This window comes from Phaethon lepturus, unplaced genomic scaffold (genome assembly GCF_000687285.1).
Source record: "Phaethon lepturus isolate BGI_N335 unplaced genomic scaffold, ASM68728v1 scaffold32457, whole genome shotgun sequence".
Taxonomy (NCBI): domain Eukaryota; kingdom Metazoa; phylum Chordata; class Aves; order Phaethontiformes; family Phaethontidae; genus Phaethon; species Phaethon lepturus.
Window position 1 is genome coordinate 1 of NW_010553083.1, and position 27,220 is coordinate 27,220.

At 37.9% G+C, this 27,220-nt stretch overlaps 1 protein-coding gene across 1 annotated transcript in view; it reads left to right on the forward strand.

The window, feature by feature from the left end:
- The first annotated feature begins 335 nt into the window (after nucleotides 1-335).
- The window catches only part of TTC1 (tetratricopeptide repeat domain 1), a 32,091-nt gene continuing 5,206 nt past the window's right edge, over nucleotides 336-27,220 (forward strand). The window contains 7 exon segments of the mRNA XM_010291438.1: nucleotides 336-366; nucleotides 369-721; nucleotides 11,737-11,797; nucleotides 13,673-13,785; nucleotides 15,783-15,819; nucleotides 17,511-17,659; nucleotides 23,750-23,804. Coding sequence (XP_010289740.1) covers nucleotides 336-366; nucleotides 369-721; nucleotides 11,737-11,797; nucleotides 13,673-13,785; nucleotides 15,783-15,819; nucleotides 17,511-17,659; nucleotides 23,750-23,804 — 799 coding nt within the window.

Here is a 27,220-nt window from a genome sequence, read left to right on the forward strand (position 1 = left end):
GACCGCCGCCGGCGGGAGACTTGCTGCACGCAGCCCGCAGGGAGCCGGGGTGCGCGGGGGGTGCTGAGGGCTGCGGGTAGGCAAATGTGTGTGACTTCAGTGCCACTGCAAAGGAGAAGCTGCAGCATAGCGCTGTGCCGTGCCGGTCCTGGCAGTCTGGGCTTGTGAGTTAACTTGTTTATGGGACCAGTGTACTGGCCCCATGTCACTGTACAGTGCCTAGAAGAAGCATGTATAAGTTGTTCCCTCCCTGAGGGGTAATAGTTTCCCTCCGGTGATGTCAAAAGTACTTTTAAGTACTTTAGAGATTCCTTTGCTGACAAGGCATTTATATTATGCTTATTGAGGGTTATTTCTTTCTCATTTCTAAAAACCTAACCCTTCCGAGGAGTCCAACATGGAAGAGTTTAAAGATGTAAGGCCACCTGAAGAATTACTTGATCACTTAAAGCTTTCTGATCAGAAGTCTTCAGAGACTGGCCCCAAAGATGCACAGAATCCCAAAAACACTGAAAGTGGATATACACCATCTTCAGCCAAAGAACCCACAACAGCAGATGAGTGTTTCCATGACTGTAACGACTCCTTTGAGGCAAAAGAAACTATGCTGGATGATGAAGGGAATTTACAGGATGATGAGAATAACTCAAGGAAGCAGACAGAAGTAGATGAAGAATACTTACTAGAACTAGAAAAAGATATGCCAGAGGAAGAAAAACAGGTAATCCAAAGTACCAATGCTGAGTATAAAAAGACAGTATTTTCAGTGTCACGTTTCTGAATGGTCTGTGACTGGTGTGAAAATGGACTTTTAAAACTCTTTATGTGTCTAGTTTTATTGCTCTTAATTTCTTGGTTTAGATAACATATTTTTATTAGCTTTCCTTACTCTTCTTAATCATCACATTCCATTGCAGACTTTTGTCTACTTATGCCAGTGCGTAAGGTTACTGTGACTCAGTTTATAAGAAAAAAATCCCCCTGTTTGATGTTGTTTAGTTTTGTGCACGCATTGTTTTCTCCTGAGTAGCTGCAGGGTGCTTTTCCAAAACTCCGAGGAGCAGGTTTCAGGATAGTTTTCATACCTGAAAGGCTAGTTTATGTAATACAACTAATTTGGATTAAAGTTGAAAGTATCCCTATCGATTACTTTAGCTTTAAACAAACAAAACACACTAAATGCGTGGTTTTGTTTATTTTCAATACAGCTACATTGGACAAAATGTTTGGATAACAAAGTGGATAATGTTGTGGGGACTAATGAAGTAGGTCTTGGGGGAAGTCCAGCAGCCTCTGTTATCATGTTTACTCCCCTGTAAGTCTGCATGAACTAGGTTTTTTTTTGACCCTCAGTCAGTGGTGTCACTTGACAGCAGTTAGTTTTCAGGGTTCTAAAACATTATGGTCATCAAGTAGTTAGGAAAAAAAAATCCTATTTTTTTTATATCTTTTTTGAGAAAACTTGCTAAATCACTTTCAGGACTAGTTTCCAGATTTCACTCTGTTCTCTTGAGTAATGCAGTGAATTTCTGCTGGTAATTATGTTATTTTAGTAAATGGTAGAAAGCTTTCTACTGATTCATGGAATATTTTTTTTCCTAATTTTTTTCAACTTTAGTGTGCAAATGGTGGGGGAGTAAGGATATTAAACTAAAACCTATATCCCAACATACAACTCTTGTAATTTTTTTACTTTTTTTTTGACCACTCTATTTTTGACAAGTTACATAGTTTGGCCTCTTGAACAGATCATTATTCAAAGAACTGATCCAGCCACTTAAAATCTCATTGAATTATCCAAATGAGCAGTTACTTGTACTGAAAATTGAAATAGTGACAAAAAATACTACTGTATTCTTTGGCAGTGAGGAAAAGGTGGAATTCTGGCGTATTGTAACTTATGTGAACAGAAGACTTCAGCAAACCTTGTTTTATAGTCCTGTAGGCATGAATTAGGCCTTATTTAATAAAAGAAATAGTATCCTTACAGGAAGGCTAGCTGCACGATTTGGATCATAGGTAACATTGAATAACTCATTATGGAGAGAGTGGAGTAAGGAGTGGCAGCTGACAAGAGAAGGTAGGCAGCATCTTAGGAAAGCATTACTTCCTAGGGAAAGATAGTGTATTGTATAGCTGTAAGGGTTTTATTCTGGAAACTCCCAAATCACCAGGAGCAGTGGAAGTTACTACTGTAATGGACAAGTACTACTAAAATGAGGCATTTGATGAAAAAGCAGAAATGAAGGGTCATATCAATTTTTTTTTCTAAAGTGCTTAAAATATTATAAATGTTTCAGTGACTTTATAGAGGCTTATTACTCTTTTTGTATGGGCAGACTCATCTTTTCTAATTCAACTGACTTTGTAAACCTGGACCACGCTTTCTTAACTGTTGGCTAGCCCTGTCTGTGTTGTATAAGTAAATAAATGCTGGCTATACATTGCCCAAAAAAGATGGAAAGAGAGAGGGGCTTGGCAATAATTTGATTATGCCGTGGTCTTGCTGTCAGTTACTTTAAATAGAGAATGAGGGGCAGATAAATGCAGAGCTAAGATGCCAGAGGCAACCAAATGTCTAAATTGTTTGTTACAAACCAGTATACAGAAATTTAATCAATTGTGGCTCAAATTGTTCCCTTGCTTGTAGGGTGGGATATGTGATCAAAATAATCAATGAAGACAAACAGGTAGCTTTTCATCTGTAGTACAGAGTGTCATGTTAATGTAGAAGTTCCTTGAAGTGGAAAAGCAATATGGAACTAGTGCAGATGGGGAGCATAGAATTTAATCTCCTTGAGGTAGGAATGAGGCTAAATGTAACACTTGTCTGCTGCTTGACCTTGTGGGAACCGCTTTGTATCTCTCTCTGGCTCAATTCTCCTAGGCTGTCTGCTTAGGTTGTGGTCTCCAGTGTCCTGACCATCTTGGAGGCCTTCCACTGGACTCCCTTTGAGAAGTTGATTTTTTTTTTTTTTTTTTGGTACGGGGGGACACCAAAAATGGGCAGTCTCCAAATGCATTCTCTCAGATGCTGAACAGAGCGCAATGATCACTTTCCTTGACCTACTCACTACACAGAAAAAACATTATCACATTGCCCTCGTGTCTTTTCCAGTTTAGACTAAATGGACCTTTTTTTCTACTTGTATTTGCTGCTTGTACAACAAGGATCATTGTCATCATGAGTCATGATCAGGCTTCGGCAGCAGCCTATCAGTTGAAGACAGCTTGAGAGTTTCATAGGCAAAATGCTAAGAACTGGGTGGAAAATTACATCATAGAATTAAATTCTAGAAAAAGCAGCAGGCCTGGAAATTGAGGCTCTTTTCGTGCTGCTTTTGTTTCTGTTGTATTGTTAGGTAATCATTTAATTTTGCACATCAATTTTTGCCTTCTAAAATGAGCAAAAGAATCGTGAATGTTGAATACTAGCATTCAGCTTTGTGGAACTCCATTGAAAGGTGCTGTGGGAGTACAAAGTAATAACTGTTTAGAGCTGGAAAGACTTCCTTAGATAAAGTATTGAGGCAGCTGCAGTACTCATCTTTCTGTAGGTTTATTTCCAATGGTTTGAGCAATTGTACCTTTCGGCTTGGTTTATGATTATACCTAATGAAATGGAGGGATTCCATCTCTTGGTATCACTGTAACTATTAGATTTGTGAACTTTGTTTATGTTCCATAGAGAGCTTTCGGAATGAATTATTTAAGCAATCTTTAAAAGGTAGCTATTTTTTTCTCTAACAAAATATTGTTGGTATCTCTTCTAAGCAGAGCTTGAGAAATCCAGAAACCAGAGATGATGCTTACAGCAGTTGTAATTACTGAAGTAGCCTATTTGCATGATCTTATCCTGCATCACCTTACATTCTTTGGGTAGTAAAACCATGGGGATGGGTCATTCCTGAATTGCCTTTCCAACCTTCCTCATAGTGCTTGAATTAATGGCTACAAATTTTATTTTATTTTTATTTTTAAAAATGGAACGTTCTATATGTTTTGATTATGAAAAGAATCTGTTAAATGATGGAGCTTTCAAGAAAATATACTGCAGTTACGGTCTGAAAAAAGCTGCTGTACATCTATTTATTCAGAGTTTTGCAAACATTTTAAACTTCCTTCCAATTACTTAAGAGGTCATTTTTGAGAAGGGCAACATGATTTTGCTGGAGAAATGAGGCAGCAATAATCAGAACTTGTTTATTTGACTGTTTAGGTTGTGACCAGACACTCAGCAGCAGTTCTGTGTTTGCTACTTCGGCAGTCCTTCATCAGTTATTCTCAGCCCCCTGCTGCCTGCTTCATTGTGCTAGCACACCTCTCTGTGTGAATGTGCAGTGAACCAGTTAGGGGGAATGATTCAGATGAAAAATAGTGCTGTATTTTTAGATCAACGGCAGTGCTGGTAAAAGTAGACATCAAATAGCAGCCTCATGATGGCATACAGGGATAGGTGGATTTTCTTCAATTAGACTACTTGCCTAAATAAGAAGAACTTCCTATGAACTGTGGTGCAGCATCAACCATAAACTATGTACTCAAGTCATAAGGAGAGCTGGATGTTAGCCCTGCTCAAATCAGATTTAGGTATTAATAGTATTTTTTACTATTAATACTACTTAATAGTTTGGGGTTTTTTTTTAACTAAGCCCATTGTTATGTTTTATCAGCTTTAATAACTGAGTTCTTTTGAATGATGTTCTCCCATAACTAGGCTGTAGAAAAGAAGGTCTCTAATTTATTCTGGAGATGCAAAGACAGATTCCAGTCCTTGCTCTGTGTATTTATGTGTATCCTGTGTGCAAGCTTTCATGGCAGCAGCTCAGACAAGAAATTCTCACCCATGCAGAAACTGCTGCAGACATCAAAGTGAAGGAGCAAGTGGCTGTATATTTTCTCTGCAATATTTTGAGAGCCCCATAGAGTGAGACTTCTAATTTTAAGCAACAGGAATTACTTCCAGGGAAACAGTACCAATACCATAAGAAATCTTCTCTGCAAAATGAACCAAAGTAAGAACTTGAAGGGACACAAACCTGTAAGAAGTATTCTTAGAAACAGATGTAGCATAGAGCCTGGTTATTTGCCAGGACTTGCAACTCTGAGCTTTTTAAGAATTAAGCGGCCTGAAACAAAATTCACTTTTATAAGATGATGTTGTTGTTGTTTCAAAAGCATGCTGATTGCTGCCTCAGCCGAGGCACTGAGCAGTAAATTGCTTTTGATGCATTACAAACAGATTTTTCTGGTTAGTTGTCATTGACAGTGATGGCTTTGACGTTGGTCTAGTCTGCAAAATTAATCAGAAGACACCCAACAGCTGTTACATAGTAATTGTTTCAGTCTGACCTGGTCTTCTTCTGGAGGGACACCCATTAATTATGAGTTTATCCAGCAGCAAGATTCTGAATCCCTCATGCTCTTCCATCATGACAGATGTTCTTTGGGCCTTGTCTGGCAAAGACTTAAGCACCTGGCCTTAGTAAGCTCTTATTTTGGATATAGAACACTCCTTTCTAGCTGCTGTAAGACCCTGGAATAAATACGTAATACTCTTCAAAAGCAGTTCCCTTCTTTGGGCTGTCGCATGTGCATTAGAGCTACAGCTGGCTCTAATCATGCTCAGCTTCTACTTTAACACTAGGAAATGTGTCAGCAAAACAAGGAACACAGCTCTAGTAGAGATTTTTCATTAGTATCTTGTTGGCAACTCTGTAATACCTGAGTTTTTTTCAGGTCTGGGCTAAACAGTAAAATTTCCTTCCTTTTTTTTCTCCCCCCTGTTTTCTCCAGGAGTTCTAGGCTGTGTTAGAGAACATTGTCTTAATCAAGAAATTTCCTTTAAACTGTTCCCCTCCTCACCCTTTCTTCCCCATGCTTCAGGGTGATCCCTGTTCTTCCATAAATTATAGCTTCTGTAGAGAATTAGCTTTTCCAGGGGTTGAAGAACTGGTTTGTGATTTCTTCTGAGATAGCTTCTCAGGTGTAGTCATTCATTTCAGCAGTTGGGGTTCTCCTAGTTCTGTCAACATTGTACAGTAACCTTGACTCTGTCAAAGTTGCTGTTTTTTCTGTAGTATTTACAAAATAAAAGCTAAGGAACAAAACGGAAGATAGGCTACAACAATGCAAGTCATATTTTGGAGCAGTCCTCAGGTGTTGATCACTTGGAGATGGTCTCAGAACTCTTTCCAGGAAGAATTATGTGGTTGGACCAAAAAACCCCCAGGTTATTAATACATGAGACAATGCAACTGACTGCACAGCAGTAAAACTTATTACATAAATTACTGACAGCTACCAATAAGGAATATATCTTTTGTTAAGAATTCTCATCAGCATTCAAATTATTTTGTATAGCAATAAAACTTGCAAGACAATTGGGTTTTGAAGGCATCACAATGCAATCTTGTGGAATATAATAAAAGGTGATCCCCTTATTCAAATGACCTACTTTAATAACCTGAATCCTGTATGCAGTATAGCACCAATACTAAATATGCTATTATTTTGGTCAAATTGGAGGAGGAGATGGATTGCTAGACTAAAACTGCCCTGTCTTATGGCTTGCAAAATAGGACAAAATATCTTGTTATATTTTCTGAGTTAATCAAAGCTTGGAGAAGTACATTTGATAAGTATATCTGTATCTGCTAGGGTAATTAATTCCATGTGCTGGTGAGGAGAACCTGGATAAAATCTGGAGTTACAATCTCCTTGTGTGATTTATAGTTCTTTGAGTTACATCTTTAAACTAAAAAAAGTCTTTTGCCGGATGGCAATTTAATAGAAAGAGTGGAAGAGTATACCTTCATCTTTCTTTCAGTGCTGCTATCTGATTTTAGTCTTATATTCATTTTTGCTTTTATCGGGAAGATGCTGATACTGTCAAATTGAGACCTCTTCGACTTGTGGTGGTGATGGATTAAGTGGTGAGCTCCACTTTTCTGCCTGAGGCTGTCGCCTCTGCAACAGGAATGCTGGAATGGCATGTATTGTCACTCAGGAATAGTCACAGTTAGTCTGGCATGTTAACTTAAACTGACTGTCAAGGATAGATGTGACCTATTGTCTCTGGAAGTGCTGCTTACAATTTCAGGAAAAGGTAGTGATTTGGCAGTAGAAAGACTGATGCCTCTTTACCATGGAGTTACAATGAGCAGAGATCGGCCAGTCTAGCAATGCTTATTACTCTGCCTCTCGAGTGTAGAGGGCAGATTTGGCACAGTTTTCAGGTGACAACTCTAGCAAGATTTGAAATGGGATTTTTTGAGTGACTACAACCTTAAATTGAAATTCAAATTCTTGAACGCCTGATACAGCAATAGCTTCACAAAACTGCAGAGGGAAGCAGATGACTGCTAATGGATGACTTACAAATAGCATTGGTATTTGAAGCTGAAAAATATACTCCTTATCTGTTTAAATTCCTTGTTTCTGTGCACCCTTTGAAGTCCAGTAATTTTAAATTGACTGCTACTTGGTGACCTTACAAAAGGGTATGTGAGATGCAGATGTGCCTTGTCACACCGTATAAATAGCCTTACAGAGAAGAGCGTACCCATTTGCTGCTCTTGACAAAACTGGAGCCAAGAACACTTCCCTAACAAAGTTAAATCAATTGATCAAATAAAATGCATAGAACAGCCAGAGGAAGCATAGTTGGAAGCATTGCAAGCTGAGGGTGTTCATCCTTCAACTCTCACCAGGTATATTTAAGGACTTCACTTCCAGCACTTTTGGTTACTTCCAAAACAGTGAAAATGTGTAGTTTGCTTGCTTCTCTAATAGCAGAATAATGCTTTAATGCTTTTATTTTTAACTCTGATTTTTTTGGCAGAGTAGCTGAGGTCCAGGGACTGTATTTGATGGCCTTTCTTTTGAATTGTTGTACTTTATTGTCAGAAGGCCAAGCTGTCTTTTCTCATTACTTCAGATCAGGCCTTAATCTTCAGCACCTCTTGCTTGCCAGGCAGGTTTATGTTAATATCCAAATTTCTTCAGAATGTGCATGATTGTAATTCAGTATCCAAATCTGTAAACGTTTCTAATCAGATCATTTAAGAATCATGTTACAATTCTTTTACTTTGTACATCAAAAACGAATGCCTGCCAATTGGAATTTGTCATCTTTGTGTTAATAAAATTTGCAATAAACAAACCTTAAGATTTTGCTGACTTTGAATATCAGAAAAACTCCACTCATAATGGAGTCTAAGTTGGGGAAGTTGTGTGTGACCCCAGTGTTGTATATGAGCAGCCTCAGGGAATGTAGTGGGTCAAGATTATCTTTTCCTTAGGCAGAGCATTCTAGGAGTTCAGTCTGACCTAGTTCCCTCGTTGAGGAAAGGGTGCCCTGCCCTGCAGCTACTTAAATCTTTTTCTGAAAAATGAGTGGGTGGGGACACTGAAATGACATTGTGCAAAATTTGTCCCAAGGACAAGTCACTTGCAATTTTTTTCACTCTGGGCTGATATGATCACAGTAAACTGATGACCAGTCAATTTGCAATTGTCCATCAAAGCTGGAAATGCAGCATACTGAGTGGAGAGGTTTTTGGGGTTTTCTGGGGTTATTTTTTAACCTTACTTTGAATAGAAGACAGATTCTAACAGCATCCATTGGAGCAGTCCTTTGAGGTTAAATGTAAATTCATCAAAATAGTTGACTTTCCACTGCTTTTGTGTTATACATGTCTTTAACAGAAAATCCTATATGGAGGAATGAATGATTGATTTATTTCACAAATATATACTGTGCTTTAGAGTGCAGTGCGTTTAGGATGTGATGTGCTAATATGTACACTTGTACATTTTGTGGGCAAGCCGGAGGAATTTAGTTTTAGGGATAGTCTGCTACTATGTATTGCTTAAATATTATATCGTATACTTCAAATGCAAATCCAGAATGATGCATGAAGTACCCTATAGACTTTACCTTTTTGAAAAATACTGTGAAAACTTGTACAGTTTGGAACTTAAGGGACAGCCTGAAACCTGTAATACAGGGATATCTTTAAAATGTTGGTCAAGCTATAACAGAAATACTGGACAAGGACTGCCTTGCTTGCTTTGCTGCTTTCCAGGGGACTGAGTAAGCTGAAAAGCCGTATACGGTGTTCTTAACAATGCTGCTGGCTTCTGAAACATGCTTAGGCAACACCTTTTCTGGTTAAATAGTCAGAAGTGACCACAAGACTGTCACTGACATTTGTATGTCTGTAACAGTTCTGTGACTAATAGTTCTCTGTCCTTCAGGTTTGTGCAGTTTGATTTGCAGGCAAGAGGACATACCAAGGAACAGGCTTTCGGAGGAGAGCTGCATGAATCATCAGCTTCCTAGTGTGACAGTCCTTAAACTCTTCAGTTGCTCAGAGCTTTCGTCTGCTCACGTTTCCCCAGCAAACATGGCCATGCAGCCACCTTGGTCTTTCTTCTGTGCTGTTGAGACTCTAAGTCACAACCCTCTTGGCTACCTGAGAAGGAATCCCACAACTGAAGAATTTTATTTTTTTGTTCCTTTTACTCTTTTTAACATAAAGCTTATTCTTCTGAAGCCTTCTTGCTGCAAATCACTTCTTATATTAGTATTTAATACTTAATTGGGGTAAACATGTAATATTTTGTAATAATTTTAATAAAATTAAACAAAGTAACGATAATACAGGTAAAGCGTTTCATCCAGTATTCCATGATTTTAGGATTTCTGCATCAGGACTACTGTGGCCATGCTGCAATTCTCAATTTTATATGAAAAAATGTCTGTCTTTGTTGTAGAGTTGTAACTCTACCTTATGCAACAGTGAATCAGTTAATCACACTTAAAGGCCAGTTCTAAATAGGTCATGAGCAATGAAGTCAGTAGGGCTAGTGTTTCAAGCATTTCTTATTTTGAATAAGGGTTGTCTGTTTAGATCTTTCACGTTTTCCAGTAGGGTCATCATCTCCAAACCTTGTTCTTTGCTTAAATCTGACTGCTTTGTTCACTGGTATGAAAATTACCTCTGTTGTGCTAACTTTTACTTTATATGTGTTCAAGATGGTTTTAAAATTTCTTTCTGTGGAGGGCAAATTGTGTGTGTGGCAGTCACCTTGCTGGAGTTGTTCTATGTGGCACTAGGAAAGTTTGGGTACAGCTTTGAAATGCGGTTATGTACTCCCTGTGCTGAACAGCAGAATCCTGCATATATAGAAAGAATTTGTGCTTTTAATGCAGCTTGTGCCTTCAGTGCACAAGTTTGTATGCTCATATTTAGAAAGTACCAACTGGCTTGTGTACATTGGTGCAAGTGACATTGTGAAAGGACTTGTTTAGGTTTGCCAGTCCACCCTGGAGGAAAGCCAGCTTCTAAATAGTGGTGCAAATATTTTGTCTGACCTATGGTTTTAGTTTGGTTTTTTTTGATGTGAGGAGCAATGAGTATTAGAAAACATATTTAGTAGGCAATAGGAAAAAAATTTAGTGAACTAGGCATGTATCAAAAAGGTCAGATGATATTTTGCTGTGTAATTTTGTGTGTCACAACTGAATGCCATTCTCCTGAGCCTAGTTTTCAGAGCATTGTGATCTGTTATTACTAAGATGGTGACAGTGGTTGGGTGAATTACTTTCCAAAACCAATAAAAACAAGAGGAGAGAACCTCTGATTTTGTATTGTTTGTCAGCTACTTGGCATAGCTGTGAGATGGTGCAGTGCTCTGCAAAGAGTACTATATTTAGCTGTTTCCAAGGAGATGTTCTGTGCGATATTGATAATTGCATTAATCCTTGATTTACACAATCTGCAGGAAACTGCTCCTTTTCCTAATGTTGGCTTTTTAATTGCTCAGTGATGCGTAATTTATAGACACCTTGATTTAAATCCTTTGTGTATGCATGTGTGTTGGGGGCAAAATCAGTGGTCAAATGTTCATTTTTCTACGATAGAAATGATTCATGAACATGAGCATTGCTTCTCGATGTTACTGTCATACTGCTTTGTTTTTACTTGTGTGAGGTATGTCTGCATGTGAAAGACTTCCATTTTAAATAGGTTGAAGAGATGGCTTGATGACATCCTGTGTTTTCTGTGTCAGAGGCTAAGAGCGTTCATGTCAACTTTGCTTGTGCCAAGAGTACTGTTAAGATATTCATGGTTGAAAACACAACTCTGCTCAGCATGTGCAATTTTAACTGTATAACTGAACAATCTTCCTGTCTCTGGATCTGATGGTTTAGTCACTCTCTGCATAAGAAATCTTTCAGGGCAGTATTATCCATGGACCTGCTTCTAATGCAGTCAGCTCAACATGATTTGTAAATCTCTGAAAGTAACTATGGATTTCTGAGGTGGAATTATTTCAAGCAAAACTTTTGAGACTTTACATCTAAAATATATTCTACATAGTCAACCTGCATGGATTGAATTAAACCAAGTTGGAAAGGAGAAGTAAACAGCCAGCTAAAAAGCTAACATATCAGTTTAAACCATGTAATTCACTATGAATGCTTTTTCTGCATACTATTGTCCATGAACTGGAGCTTTTTAACTGCCTTGTTGGTATATTCTAGTATTTCATGGATATATAAAGTATATCATGACACAATGACTACAAGCAAGCGATCTTGGTACTAGATAAAATTATTCAGGTTATATTTTATTCTGATTTCCATTCATACTTTATTTGGAACTGCAGCTGACCTACTTGTTCATTTCAATTAAATACTTTGAGACATTGTCTTTTCTTTTGTAGAAGAGAAGAAAGGAGAGCACAATGCTGAAGGAGAAAGGAAATGAGCAGTTCAAGAAAGGAGGTGGGTTGATAATCTTTTAACACCATATGGATGTTAGAGAATCTTAAATTAAAACTTGGCCATCACGGTGATGTTGCAGAAAACCCATAGGAAGATCTCACACCTATCATTGTTCAAATTTATCATCTATGTAATATTTCATCCAGCTCTGGAGAACAGAAAGAGATAGCAGACCTTCTTAAGAGTTAAGTTTAAATCACAAAGACTTGGATTACTAAAGCGTGATTCTCATGAAAGCAAATTGTTTAAATCCAAGAACATGATGCAGAATTTACTTTGACTGCCTTCCAAGTGCCATGGTTTCTTTTACTAATCAAAAAAGGCTTCCACTAGCCTCTGAGGTTTCCTAATGCTTGTGCTTAGAATTGATGCAGGGCTCAGTGGCTCAGTAGCTGTCATACCTTTGTATATTTGCATGTTTCTTTTTATCCACTGACTCTCTGTTACACATTTTATTGAAGTATGTGTGTGTACGTATATATAGGGACATTTACATATACATCTACACATACACACATATGTACATCTATATATACTTATGTGTACATTTATATGCATGCATATATATACATGTATATGTGTATATAGAGATGTACACACATATATGTGTGTGTATATAGAGATGTACCCACACATATATTTTTTTTAAAAATCTAGAGGTATGTAAATTTCTCTCTTATGCCAGAACTGGACACGTTCTGAACATAGTTAATACGTAACAACAGGGTTGAGGTCAGTAATAAATAACTGTACCAATGCTTTTAATTAAAAAACATAAAGGGGGAAATGATATTGACATCTATCTTTCATTTAACGTTCTGGTGGCTAGAGGGTTCACAAGAAACCAGGAAATGCAGATTCATACTTTTCTCAGTCGGCAGGGACACCAACAAGTGACTTCCCTTTCCCAGAAGTATATCCCGATAACCAGACAGTGGCCTTTCTGTTGGAAGGCTCTTATTGTGTGCTAAGAGAGCAAGATTCTCGGAGAATGGTTTACCAATTCAGGCCAGCATCATAGCAGGCAAAACGGCATTGCTCGGACCATGAAAGCAGCAAACCTGTAGTGTTGGCTGATCTTGTCTGAAGTCTCATCCATAGCCTCTTCTTGACAAATTCTTTGGCAGATCTTTTCAGTGTGCCTGTGCCAGCCAAAGTGCTTACTAATCAGAAATATACCACCTTTTCTGCACCTTGATGGTCACCAGCTAATGTGCACAGAAAGAATTGCTCTGTTTTGAGGACAATGCACTTGTCAGCTGGCAGGGCATTGTTCAGAGTCAGTATTGGGCCTTTTCACTCTTGACTCTACCTTTATTAGAAAATGAATAACTTCATAATCCCATGTGGTTTACCACTGGTCCTTGCTTTAGACCAGATTTGATGACAGATGACCTTCGGGTGATAATTGGTTTGCGGTGACTGACCTTTAAGTCAGTCATTGAAGATGATGTGGCAAATAAAATATCTCTGTAGCTGCTTGGAACAGGTATCTGCACTGATGTGTTTCAGCACATGCTTCCCTTCAGGTCAAGGATACGCTTAATCTAAAGAGATTCTACCTCTAAGGCTGGTACTGAAATAGAATGAAACAATTTCAGGGATGAGAATTATATGCACATCATGCTGCACTTGTTACATTAAGCTCAGAACTGTATTTCTGCTTTTACAAGGGTGTTGATTTTAAAATAATTGTCATTGATCTATGTACTACTTAGTAATGCACTTTGTCTGAGAGCAGTTACTGATTCTGGTTTAATATTGCATCATATACTGAGAAATGTTTCCAAGGAAGTCTTAGCCATGTGGTTCACTGACTGTACTGGCATTTGAAATAAACGATCTGTTTTGGTTTTTCTCCTATTGCATCTGCAGACTATGGAGAGGCAGAAGACTCTTACACGAAGGCTCTGCAGATCTGTCCAGCCTGCTTCCAAAAAGATAGGGCTGTTTTGTTTTCAAACAGAGCTGCTGCAAAAATGAAACAGGTGAATATTCTTTTTATTTTATGAAACACAATGTATTGATTATATGACGAATGCAAAAACAAAATCATTAGGGGTGCATAAAGGAGAGCAAAGGAATAAAGCTGTTTGCAAGTTTTGCTGCTTGCTCAGTCTCTTATGCTCCCAGTAGAAGTGCTAGTACGCTTGGTTTTACTGGGGGTTAATACAACCTGAATGTTGCAATTGGAACAGCTGTTCAAAGTTGCTCTGCTGCATTGTGTTTAAAACACTGATTTTTCTTTCATTCTCTCTATTTTAATGAAATTTAAAGTTCATGTAGAACAGATGTCTTTAAGCATGTTTAGTTTATGCAGACCATGTATTAGATTGTTTAGAATTGTAGCTAGTTAATTTTTTTTCTAAAAGCCTGGATTGTCATATACTTGCCTTCCTTTAATTGGCTCAAATGCTTTGAGGCATAATCAGGACTTCCTAACTATGGCTGTATTAATTTAGTTACTCTGTTTCCTTCACAGTTGCTATACAGTAGGCCAGACCTACTGTAGCTGCAGCTGCAGCTTTCTTCATATGTTTTCTGTTACTTGACCAGGGACAGGTGCCCACATGTTACCAGAATCAGCAATACACTTATGTAGCATGGGAGGCATAGAACACAATCTGTCTAAACAGTAACTTTCACTTCTTTAGAAAGGGGAGATACTAAGAGTTCAGGAGAAGTTACTCACTATTTTTGCCTTTGTTTTTAAGATTAAATTGTTATAGAAAAATAGCACAGCAACTCCTTAACCTCAGTTTGCCCTCCTGCAAAGGGAACTTTCTTGCAGTTTTACTCCAGTATTGAGGCAGATGCAGCTCTGTTTAGAAATGTATCTTGCAGCTGAATTTAGGCATAAATAAATAAATCCTTACTCAGCATAGTGTATTCTTGTTCAGCTAGAATTATCTAACTTGCTGTTGGGGTACTGAATTGCTTGAGCAGACAAGAAAAAACTGGAATAAGGTCTGTTATAACAGATGCTGGAACCTTTCAAATACAAAATCTGTAAACTGAAAAACCTCCACATAATCCAGATGTTAACTGTTCATATCAGTAGGAAACTAATCCAATAGTCCCCAAAGGAGCCTAAGATGATAAAAGAACTGTGCACAAACTAGTGTATCTCACCACTATAGATCAGTGGAACATGACAGACCAATACATTACTCTGAAAATAGGTTCATATTGTTAATAACTTCCCCATTAAGTTTGTTCTTCCATACCTGCTGCACACATTTGCGTTGCACCACAGTACAAGCTTATGAGGCAAGAATCTGTGAGACAATTTATGTTTTGTGGAGGAGAAAGTAGTTCATTGGGTGTAGTAAGATTACTAATACTTAGCTCAACAATAGAAGATTTTTATTTTTTTTAAAGCACTTCTAGTTTGGATGAAAATAGCTGTCTCAGCTCTTTTGTTTGGTTTGTTGGGGTTTTTTTTTTTTCTTGTTTCATTATAAGCAGACTGGCTGTCCCTCATCTTCTAACTGTCGTCGTTTGGGTGCACTAAAACCTTGTCCCTACCACTGCTGGAAGTCTCATGCATTGTCCCTTGTAGAGAAAGATGAGTTAGTGTTAAAGGCAGTGTCTGCTTCCCAAATGTCTTAGCTCATACAGACAAGAATTTATCTGGGAGTTTTGGGAACCATCTATTCCAATGCCTTAATTGACAAAGGTAGAAAAGCCGTAGCTTGGTTAAGCCAAGGCCTGCAGATGTGACTCGGCCCTTTGACTGTAGCTTGCTGTTCAGTGCAGACCGATTAGTGGGGCAGCCGTGCAATTTGGACACTGGCAGCCTTCACAGAGAGGAAGCTAATCACTGGTAAAGAGCTTTACATCAGAAGCAACGCTATGAAAAGCCTTGATTACATGAACATCCCAGCTCCTCGGAACACCAGACAAGCCTTTTTGCTTGCGATTGTAAATAATCTGTTTCCCAAGAAATACGACTTAAGTATAAGAAAACTGTTTTGTGTTCTAGGACAAGACGGAAGCTGCCCTAAGTGACTGCAGCAAAGGTACGACTTTTCTGAATGTGTGCTGCTCTTATGCTAGATCTTTCATATATAAATTATGCCAGTTAGTGCCTTACTGCAGAACTGTAATTTTGGGCATAAGGGTCTTTAAAGAATTTATAGAAAAACTGTGGTGGAAGACACCACACTGAATCTAGAATTATTTATATTATGTATTTTGTAAAATGTCTATCAAATTTCTCTTTGTCTGTAATAATTTACTTTCTAGTCTCTTGTGCCAATAAGGCTGCTGTTTGGACTTCTTTTTAATAGGAAAGTCTTTTTATCATGGAAGCTATTTCCTTATACCTAGTATTTTAAACACACTTCCACCTGCCATCCCCCCCCAATCTTGATTTAATCCCAGATTCCAAAGAACAGTGAGGCCTTATAGATTTAAAAGCATTATCAAGGCCCTTTTATGCAATGCTTTTGCTTTGTCACAAGGGCTTATGCTCTCCCGTTCTTGTCCTGCATAGTTTTCTCTCTGTAACTTCTGGTGAAATCATTTCAGCTGTGCATGACTTTATTGCTTCACCCATGCTCGAATATTTGTTAAATTCCCCATGACAGCTGGGAAAAAAAGTCCAACTTACCAATCAGAAAACTAATCCAATGGCTGGATGCCAGTACTGCTTGTACAGTAAATATGAGTTTGCACATGCTAAAAGTGTTCTTGAAGGTAACAAATTCTAGCTGGCCTCTGTCACTTTGGGGGTTTGCCTAGTTTTGGTGGTGGTGCATTTTGAAAAACACTTCTGCTAATTTTGTAGTGGCTGAAAGGGAATCACTCTGCTTTGCAGCAGTGAGACTTAAACCTACCATCGCTTAACACTCCCCAGGGAGTTGGCTTACAAACTGCAATGCAACACTTGGAGAACAGCAGAACCTGCAACTTGCTGACTGTAGCATTGTCTTTGTTTTTCCTGAAGAAATAAGCTAGAATATTTAGCTAGATAATCCTACCTTTAATTGTCCTGAGAACCATTTTAATGGGTTACTAATTATAAAATGGGCAGTCTTTCATATGATGAAAACCATTTGCAGGTTACTGTTAAGTTTAGCATTCAGTCTTAACTGCATCTGTAAACATGGTCATGGCTGCCAAGGGAATAAGAAGAGGAAAAGCTTAAATTCAGTCAGTATGCCTGTCTGCTAACTTGTAGAGCTAATATAACTGTTTCTGGATTCCCAACACAATTTTGACTGACTGATATTAAATTCAGGACACCAGTAGTTCTCCTGGAGTTTATTTCAACTCAAACTGAGATAAGCAGGGAAATGCTTAGTTTCCCTGCTGTGTTTATCTTTAGACATATTTAACTTTAGCTGTAATCTAATAATATACACTTACTAAATATATAAAAGCTGAAAAATACCTTACAGGTCCTTACAATTTCTGAAGCATCACTTAAAATCTCTGCATATATAATATTGCAAAATTAAATGGTTTTGCATTATAAGTTACTTCTGTCTGTGATAGACATGACATGAAATAGGATCAGTTGCATTAGACTTTCCCAGGCAGATGTATGCCTTTCTGAATTACAACTTAGCTTTTAAACTGTGACTCTACTTGATTCTAAGCTACATTATAAATATAACTATTAAGAATTTGATACACACTTAAGAATTCATTTGGGAGGTGTAGAAACGTTTCAAGTAAAATACTCTGCTTTGTTTTTGTTTTCTAGCGGTGGTATTAAATCCTAACTATATTAGAGCTTTGCTGAGGAGAGCAGAACTATATGAAAAAAACGAAAAACTAGATGAAGCTCTGGAAGATTATAAGGCAGTCCTAGAAAAAGACCCATCAGTTCATCAAGCCAGAGAAGCTTGCATGGTAAGCCTTTTTAATATACTTTGGCCTAACTTTAAACCGAGGACTTTTCTTTCCAATTCTAAATATTCAATGCTGTTTATGCAAGCAGCTTCATATGCACTGGTGATAACCTTATTTCCGAGTCTGAAAGCATAGTGGTTTTCTCATCTGGTTTTATGTAAGGAAGATTATGGGAACTGCTGCAGCTTCCATGACAAGTCTCAGGTCCATAAAGCGTAGTCCTCTTTTTACCTTTGTGAAATGAGTGAAAGTAAACATGTGTTCTGAGCTGTAGGCATGTAATTACACGTTTAGGTGTTGAATAGCGTGCGTGCGCACACACACACACTTCATTTGAGTTTTCTGACTGAGGCTGTTAATTGTATTTATGCACGTGCTAGAAGAGGTTGCCTGAACCACTGCTGCATTTTAGTAGCCATCATTTCGATAAGGATCTGCAATTTTGAGATCAGAATACAAGCACCCTATAATACAGTACTTGCTAGCTGTTTAATTAGTACTAGAGAGTCTGGTTTTCTTTAAGTAGAATTATTTTTCCGATTGGTAAATTTGCAGTCGAATGCCTTTACGACATAATTATAAAATAATAACTTTTGTGATGACGTGATTATATAACTTTGAGAATGGTAGAAAGACAGGATTCTATCAGTCTGTATCTATCTTTGTAGCCACTTTAAAATTTTGATGGTTTTGTTTCTTGATTTAGTTCTTTTCCGTTCCTGTTCTTTGCCATACCTTGTGTGTGTATTGGCCACTTTGAGTTATTTTACTAATAGTGACTGAAGGCTGCTATTAATCTTCAAAAACTTAGCCTTTCATGTTGAAGAAAAAGGCACCTTACGGTTGCAGACAGAACTCTCTCCTGATTCAGTTATTTTCTTCATTCTTTAAAAAAAAAGGATTCTGCAGCTTAGTACTATGTTCCAATGTCCACTTTCAATCACATTACAAATACTTCAGGATCAAACATTTCTTGCAGAATCTTTGCTATATCTCTGTAAGTGTAAGGAAGTGCTTTAAAAGTTTCGTTGGCCTTTAGGATGTGTCAGCTTGGATGAAAAAAGGTAAACCTCTAGCACTTCCTGAAACCCCAATCTAACATGTAAGTAATCCCTGCTCAATGGGGATTTAAAGTCACTGCCACAGACTGCTGATTTGAGGTTTTAAGTAACTCTTTGTGTAAAATACCAGCAGGAAGTGATTTTTTCCAGTGATATTTTGTATGTTAATGCTCAGTGTGGAAAATAGCTGTGGATTTGACAAGTTCAGAGGGCCTTTTCACAATGGTAGCAAGAAGGGAAATTTATTTTGTGCAGAAAGCTCCTCTTACAGGCTGCTTGCTGTTCTTATTATTTAAAAGAGGTTATGAAGGCTGTGTTGAAAGGACAAATGTGGTAGAGATGTGGCCAGACAGCCTGTGGTTTTGAAGGAACATGTGCTAATGACAGGTAGCCATTATAAAAAGTACAGTGGTGGTCACTTTTTATCCAAGTGGGAGCTTCAGGTCATGGTAGGTGAATGGTTTGCAAGCACCAGAGAGCCTGGAAAGAGCTGACCATCTTCTGCAGGGAAAACAACAGCTGAACTAGTCTTTACTTCCATTTTAAGGTAAATGGATGCAATTTTAAAACGCAGTTCTTAGTTGGGTACCCAAATCCATGTGCCGATACTTGACTTCATTTATATCTGGTTAAATTTTCAAAGTGTGTTGTTATTTTAGTTCAGCTTCACATCAGTGAACCTGCAACATATTCTGCCCCATAAAGGGAAAAGAAAAAAAAAAATCATTTGCTTTGTCCGCATTATCTCTAAAACCACTTTCAATATGTCGATGCAGAAATATTTTTGAAAGGTGTAGGTTTAACTTTTTTAACTCTCCATTTGGGAAAATAAATCATTAGTAGTGATTCCCCCCACCTTCCCCCATACTGTTGTGTTGTAAGTGACAGATTAGAAACTGCTTTTATAGCATATTAGATAAGAAGCCGTGCCTGAAATTACTTCCTTTGGGACTGGATCAGTTGCACTGATGGCAGAAAGATACTCTGCTTAACTGTGTAACTCCTGTAAGGGTATGGTTTCACAAAACAGCTAAACTGCTGCTTACAAAGCTGTCCAGTTGCTTTCCTTGTGCTAGCACTGGTACTAGCTCGTGTCTGGCCCTGGGGGATGGCTGGTTCTATATATGAGTCTGGTAGACAACTAACTCTCCTGAAGGGAAAAAACAGCAACCAAAAAGCCCCAAAGTAAATACTTTTACATTGCCTTGGCTTTTTGCAGACAGACAAGTCCTACTGCAGATGCTAGTGAGAAAGAAAGAAGACGTGGTCGAGGCAGTGCAGGAATTGGGGCTATCCCTTTTGGCAGCACCCACTGACAAGGTCAGTTTACTGTACTGTGAAACGACCCCCTGATGCTTGTTGCATGCATCTGGTTGAGAGCAGGAGAGCACTTTTATCACCTAGCTCTTGGCAATGGGTTAATAAATGACAAGCTTGTCAAACATCATTACTGCGTGGGTAGTGAATATGATGGGTCCATCCCAGTCTAGGAGATAGTATTTGTGTTGGCCTTGTTTCTAGTCTCCTAGCTGAGACTATAGTTGATTTGATCCAGGAATTCAGCCAAGGAGTCTGCTGACATTTCTAAAGGAAATGATGGAGTTTAGTTTCTGTAGCTTGTAGTCTTTTAGCATTAGATGAGCTCCAGAGCGGGGCCTAGTGTAATCTAGACAGTTACTTGGTGGAATAGTGTGTAAAGAGTGCATCTTAGCAGCTCATCATACAAAGAACTGTGAAAGTCAGACAGGTTGTTATGAACCACCAGTAGGACTCCACAGATTAAGACTTGGGAACGCTGTCAGTAGTTGGTACAAAATATAAGGAGTTTAAAATACATATGTTTTGGCTGATTGGAATCCCCTGAAAGTATAGATACTGTCCTTTATGCCTCTTGCAAAATCACTATTTTCTTTCCGTGAGTATGCCTCTAATAGTCTCTCAAAAGAGCCCTTGCTCAGTAACTGGAGATTTGGGCTAGAAGCGAATCATAAAGCGTGCTGCTGTTCTTTCTGGCCATCTTTCAGGAATGTTTTAGAACGATCAGTAATTTAGTCTTAATATTTGTAGCTGGGAAGTACAGAGGTTGACTGTTTTCATACACCTTCTGCTCCTTGACCTCATTTTAGTAGGCAGAGGCTTTAGGCTCACATGTGGTGCAGAACACTTTGTACAAAATGCCGTCAATTTACAGTGCAGTGGGATTTAGGACGTTCTGCCCTGAGCTGGTCCTGTTCTTTGTCAAGTTTCAGGGTAGAAACAAGCTGTTCAGACTGGAGCTTAAAACTCCCCTCTTGAAAAATTATTAAGGAAATACTGGCAGCTAGTTTTACTCTTTTAAAAAGAATCATAATCTCTAAATTTTGTCATACCAAAACCATTCCAGCTCTAATGTTGACTCCACGTGGTTAACGTATCTAATATGTAGAAGACTAAGAAGCTTTGCTTTATTCTAAGGTACATTGCTCTTTGCAGAAATATTGCAGCGTTTTTTCCCCCTCATTGGTAATGAAAGTGATGCATCAAGAGAATCTGCAAATTAGCTTCATTCACCTTTAGAGCAATATTTGTCTTTCCTGTACATAGAAAATATTTCACATACTGCTTTAGGGAGTGTCATGATCTTGTTAAATGACAGTTTAAAAAATTAAAGATGCAGTAGTTCTTTGCTTTGATTCCTGATTTGGTAGCTGCTCTAAAATTTCAGTACTGTTTATATTTCAGGAGTACAGTGGTAGTGTTTTGACTTAACTAAAGTGTGCGACACTAGGATTTACTTTTGACATCTTCAATGCCAAATTAAACAGTTTGAAATTATAATGTTTTGTGGTCAAATAATCCCTGTTGATGCTTTCCCAAAACGTGTTTAATTATATGGTATCAATCTTTAGGTTTTGTTTTTAGCAGGTGTCTAAGTCTTGTGTGAATTTTAGCTTCAACACAGTTTTTGAGGGATTGGCAGGCCAGATAAACTTATTTACCAGAAGCAGCTGTACTTTGAGATAAGTATTATAGACACCAGATAAATAGCTGTCCTTATGGACACCTTTCTATAGATAACTAACCTGGAAAATACATTTCTGGAGTGAGAAATGCTGAGTCTTTGGAACAGTAGTATTCAGACAGACAAAACATGGAGTATGTATTTCAGATTTGTGTCTTCATTTCCTGCTAAAGCCTAATGCCCAAATGTGGGAGACATGCTATATATGGCAAACTCATCCAAGATTCAGCAAATCTCACAGCCACAATGCAAACTGAATTTAGAGCCTGGGGATATCCACACATGTTTTCTTGCAGGCAGCTTCGGTCCAGATCTGCACCCAACTTAATAAGCCCCTCTGGGTCAGCAGGAGTCAGATGAGGTCTGACTGGGCTAATTAGATCTGGCTCACTGGTGATGATGTTGGGCCTGGGCTGCTTTCAAGGTTACCCATCCAAATACAGCTGCATTGTAATCCTTAGTACTTGTATTTCTGTTTTGCTTTTTTTCTGGGGTATACCACCTCTCTTCCCTATCACTATAGAAAATGAACCGTATTTGTCTGTGTTCACCAGTGTATCCTGCACTGAAGAGGAGAAGAATAGTCAGTGGCTTGTCAGTGGCTTTTTCTTGAGTTCAACATCTTATTTCACTGTAGCAATGATACCAGGATGACAAACCTATCCATGATGACTGGAGCTGTAAATGACAGGAAGGAACAAGATTAGGAAATGAATTCTTTAACTATGTTGAGAAGCCAATTACCACAAGGGAAGTGTATCAGGAGTGAATTCCACACCTGTTACCATAGTCTCCAACTGTAATTAATTTCATAGATTCATAACTTACTGATAGCACCATTACAGCACATCTGTCTTACTTGCAATGACGTCCATGAGAAGAGATAGCATAGTTATGCATATAATTGCAGGCAGAACTGCCAGAATTATACAGTAATAAGCATAGTATAAAAGCTTGAAATAGTACTTCTGAAAAATACAAAAAAGATGTCTAAAAAGTTACTGTCATTCGTAACCTATTTTGTTTTAATATTGTATTTAAGTGATGTATAAAAAAAGCAAAATTTAAATGATACAATGGTAAATTTAGTTGTAATTAATATAAAATTCTAATTAAATTGATCATTACAATCATATAGCAAAACACCAGTACTGTGTAAGGATGAAAGATGAGCCACAGCTGTTGTAGGCATAAATGGGAATCTCAAATCATTATGAATGCATAGACCATGCAGTTACATAATGCTCATTAGAAACGTGTGATGATAAGCTTGTTTGTGATGGTGTGACAGATTTTAACGCTGGTGCCAGTTCTGAGGAGGGAAAAAGCACATTAATGAACTGTTAGTTCGACTAGTACTTGCTCAGGATGAACTGCTGGAGTTCCTTCCTCATGATCAATTGCCAGATGAAGGCCCTTATTTGTAATGCCCTGTCATCCTTAGAACTATACCATATATTGCATAATAAGGTGCTGCTCAAACTGTGTCCTGAGGTTCATAGACAGTTAATTTGGTGATCTTCTGATAAATATTTGTATTTAGAAGACAACAGTGTTTTCACAGTATGAATTTCCCTGAAGTGTGATGCCACTGAGAACTAACTTGGATGTTTTCTTCATTACTCCTGTGTTCATGTTCAGAAGTCATGCTGTTCTTGCTTAGTTCCTCTAGCCTCTCTTCCCAAATTTAATGTGTGAGCAGAGGAGGTAGGGCTAAAATATACTTTAATTGTAAGCCTTTTAAATTCCATAAGCTTTTCAGTTAAAATCCCAAGCAAACAGATCAGATCTGTTTTTCAGCAGTAAAAATGTGTGCCTGTATGAAACCTGCACTTACAAGTTACTGTTTATGTGAACTGATGCCATAGGATGAATTACAGGTTTCCAAAATAAGATGAAAGTGTGGTTTGACATAAGGATTCCTTTTAAGCCATAAAGAGTGTATCCTGGGTATGTGTATGAAAATTCCATAAGCTTAACCCACAGTAAAAGCATGGATCTAATTCCAATTTTTATCTCTCTCCACAGCGATTACCTAGACAAATTGAAGAGCGGAATGAAAAATTAAAGAAAGAAATGTTAGGTAAGTAGTGTGTACATATAACTTGCATAATGATCTTCATAGTGTACCAGAAAAATAAAAATGCGTGAGCAGAATCTCTTGTATAACATTTGAGAAAGGTAAATCTTAAAGAAAGTACTTGTTCTGTGTTAAAACTGATTTCTTCATAGTTCACTGTTGCTTGGTTTCACCTACAGTAAGTTCTAGCCAAATAATTCTCCCATACAGAAAAGGCTATTAGTTAAATTTAAAGAGAGAAATACTCTTTCAGAGAGTACTATTTTTCCAAGAATACTATTTCCAAGAGTAAAAACAAGACCTTCTAAAACAATTTAATATTAATGTATGTAAAAGCAGGGGAAAATGGTTTGAAACAGACCAACTGCTCTGCCCTTTCTCTCTGCAAGTAAACCGTCAAAGGAAACATACCCAAGAAAGGGATGAAACAGGGTTTTCACTAACCTTTATATGTAAAGAAGTCAACCAGCTGTAATAACTGAGCATGTTTGATCTTGTGTCTGAAGAAATAAATTTTGTCCTTTTTGTAGCACATCCAACCTCCAAGTCTTCATGTTTACCATGATCTATATAGTATTTCAGCTCTGTTTGCATGGAGACTGAATTAGACCTACCTAGTGTCACAAACAAACAGACATCTGGCCTTGCTAGGAGTGGAATTAGGTTTCCTAACTGCGTAGCTCATTGTCTCTTGACTTTTTACAATTCTATACCAAAGGATACTATTGACTCTACTTTTTTGTAGAAAAGAGAATTTAATTAATATAACTCATTTGAATGTATGTGCCCCCATCATCGTGTTGTATGGTATTGCTTGGATAATATCTTAACTGGATTGATGTATTTCAAAAGGACAACTACTTAAATAAGATTGCCAACAAGGTTGGTTTTCATGTGTAATCTTAAGTATAAAGCACTTCCTTGCACCACTCACAGTGTTACAGTGAAACTAACGGTTTTGGAGGGAACCTCCTGCCCAAAAAAAAAAGTGCCGTCAACATTGTCTGCTGTCTCTTAGTTAACAGGGTTTGTTAATTCTTACAGGTTCAGGCACTACATAAGCCAACCTGACATTCTCCTGCTTTTTAAAATGAGTTTCGTTTGTACTGTTTAGAAAATGCACGCAAAAGAGTAAGGACAAATGACAGTATAAGATTAACTGTCCTTAACGTGTGTCAGAAATAGCTTTCAGTAGTTGCCTGTTTATTCATTCTAGGTGTGACATGTAGTAGATGAAATGCTATTTTAAGATGAGTAGGCTTTGAGGGTTTGGGATGGGAAAGGGAAAGACGGTGTTTTGCTATTCTGCAGAGAATCAGGTTAAATAAACTCAGTCTGTCTTGCATACTATAATTCTTAAAATATTTGGGAAGAAGGGACTGTTTCAAGGGCTTATGCTGAAGCTGATATTTTTCTTTATTTTTTTTTCTTGCTCTGCAGGGAGTCTAATTAGCTCTTGCTTTGTACCTGATTGACCTAGTAAACTTGCAGTGAGGCTTTCTAGAGCTTTACATCATCAGATTCTGTTTCTGCTTGTTCTTAGAACAAACCATAAATAAAGAAGGTTAAATGTGATAGTACTATAAATAAATGACAAATGCAGAAAATCTCCAGAAGGATTGTGCCCATTTGTAGGACATGGGATGGGTTTCAGCACAAAATAATATGAAAACAATTCCTGATCGTTTTTGAACTCTCCCTTTGTACCATTGTTACCAATGTCTAAAGGGCCTTGCTAATCACAAGGGACTAAAACAATAAATCCGGCTTTATACACTGCCATGACAAACCTAGTTCTATACTGCTAATCTTTGCCTAGATTGCAGACTAGATGTGATATTTTTAAAAAGTGTTAATCCAGTGGCAGACAGAGTTTCAGAACTAGTTTGGGAACTAGTTCAGGCTGTTTATATTGGGATTCTCAAAGAAAGGAATCCCTTCTGAATGATCTCACGTACATGCAAGGAGATACCCTGATGTTTACTGTTGTAAACAGCCAGGAAAATCAGACTAAGAATGGGGTAGTACAGTATATACCCCTGTGTTCATCTACAACCTTTGTGTGTGACAGAATTCACATAAATTGTCACATGTATCGCTAAAATTATATGATGTCAATTGGGCAGGTGATTGCTAGTGTAACGCGAATTGAGGATTTCTTCTATAATACATTCTCTTAACAGAACGCTTCAAATTAAGTTAGGAATGTGGGCAGCAACAAGACTAATTTTTCTAAGTGTTATAAAATTCCCTGTGAGATAGCAGTGGTCTCATGGATGTAACGATGAAGGCCTGGGAAGGAAGTACTTCCCGAGGTTTACAAAACGCCACTGTTCCGTCTGAGGTCAAGGGAAAACCCTTAACAATTGAAAAAGGGGTTTTAGATGGGAGTTCTGGAAGGAGTGAAAGAAGATAAACTTGCTATAATGTGATGGTTTAGAGATTTCTTTGGATTGTTTTTGTTGTACAGTGTATTTTAAGCTGTTTCAACTTTTCTTTTTCAAGAACTTTGTATTTACCGAGTACTGTGTCAGAATAGGCAATTGCTTGTGGTAATCTGTTAGGAGACTTATCTGACTACTGGTTAAATGGTGCCAGGCGTGCACGGATTGGTTCCCCCGCCCTCTCACAGGGGAGTCAGCTCAGGTGTCTGGGATGTACCCCAGAGTTTTTGGTTCCAGGAGAGCAACTCAGATGCATCCTAATAGTGCCAGGCTGGGCCTGGTCCAGGAGTACTGACATTAAACTTAAATTAATAACTAACAAAATCTTTAGAAAGAATGTCATACTTCATGCTTTGGCTCCTTTGAAGTTCGAATATTGAATTGAATTCTAACTTTAGTCAATGAATCAGCCAGTAACATTGTTTTTCTAGGCTTTTATTCTTTCAACTAAGTCCTAGGATACCCAACTAACTAACACTTATGAAAACTGGAGCTGTGTACAAACAAACCATAATAAATGGAGTGCATCTTCCTCCTTCCCCAAGTGTGTTTCCTGTTTTCCAGTGCTACAGCTCATTACCACATAGTTTGTCAGAAGCTGAAACCACTTCTTAAGTGATTGTGTGTAAATAAGTCAAAGTACACATTCTTGGCTGGATTTTTCTTCCAGACTACCTAACAATGAATTCTTGCGTGCAGGTGGTAGCACATGTGATTGTTGAAGTTGATGTCACTAGAAAAAGCATGTTTTGTTGCCAAACCAAGTCCTTTCTGCTATGTGTTCTGCAAGGGTCTAACTTTTCCAGAGCTGACATTTGTATTTAAATTATTTTCACATTTCCGATTCAGCCTTTGCAGGTTAGTGCTGCCACTTTGCAACTGACGTTTGCTCAGCATGAACTAACTATGAGTTTCACATTAATGAAAGTTTAACCTATAGCACACTTTGAAAGTAGCTTATAAATCCATGTCACT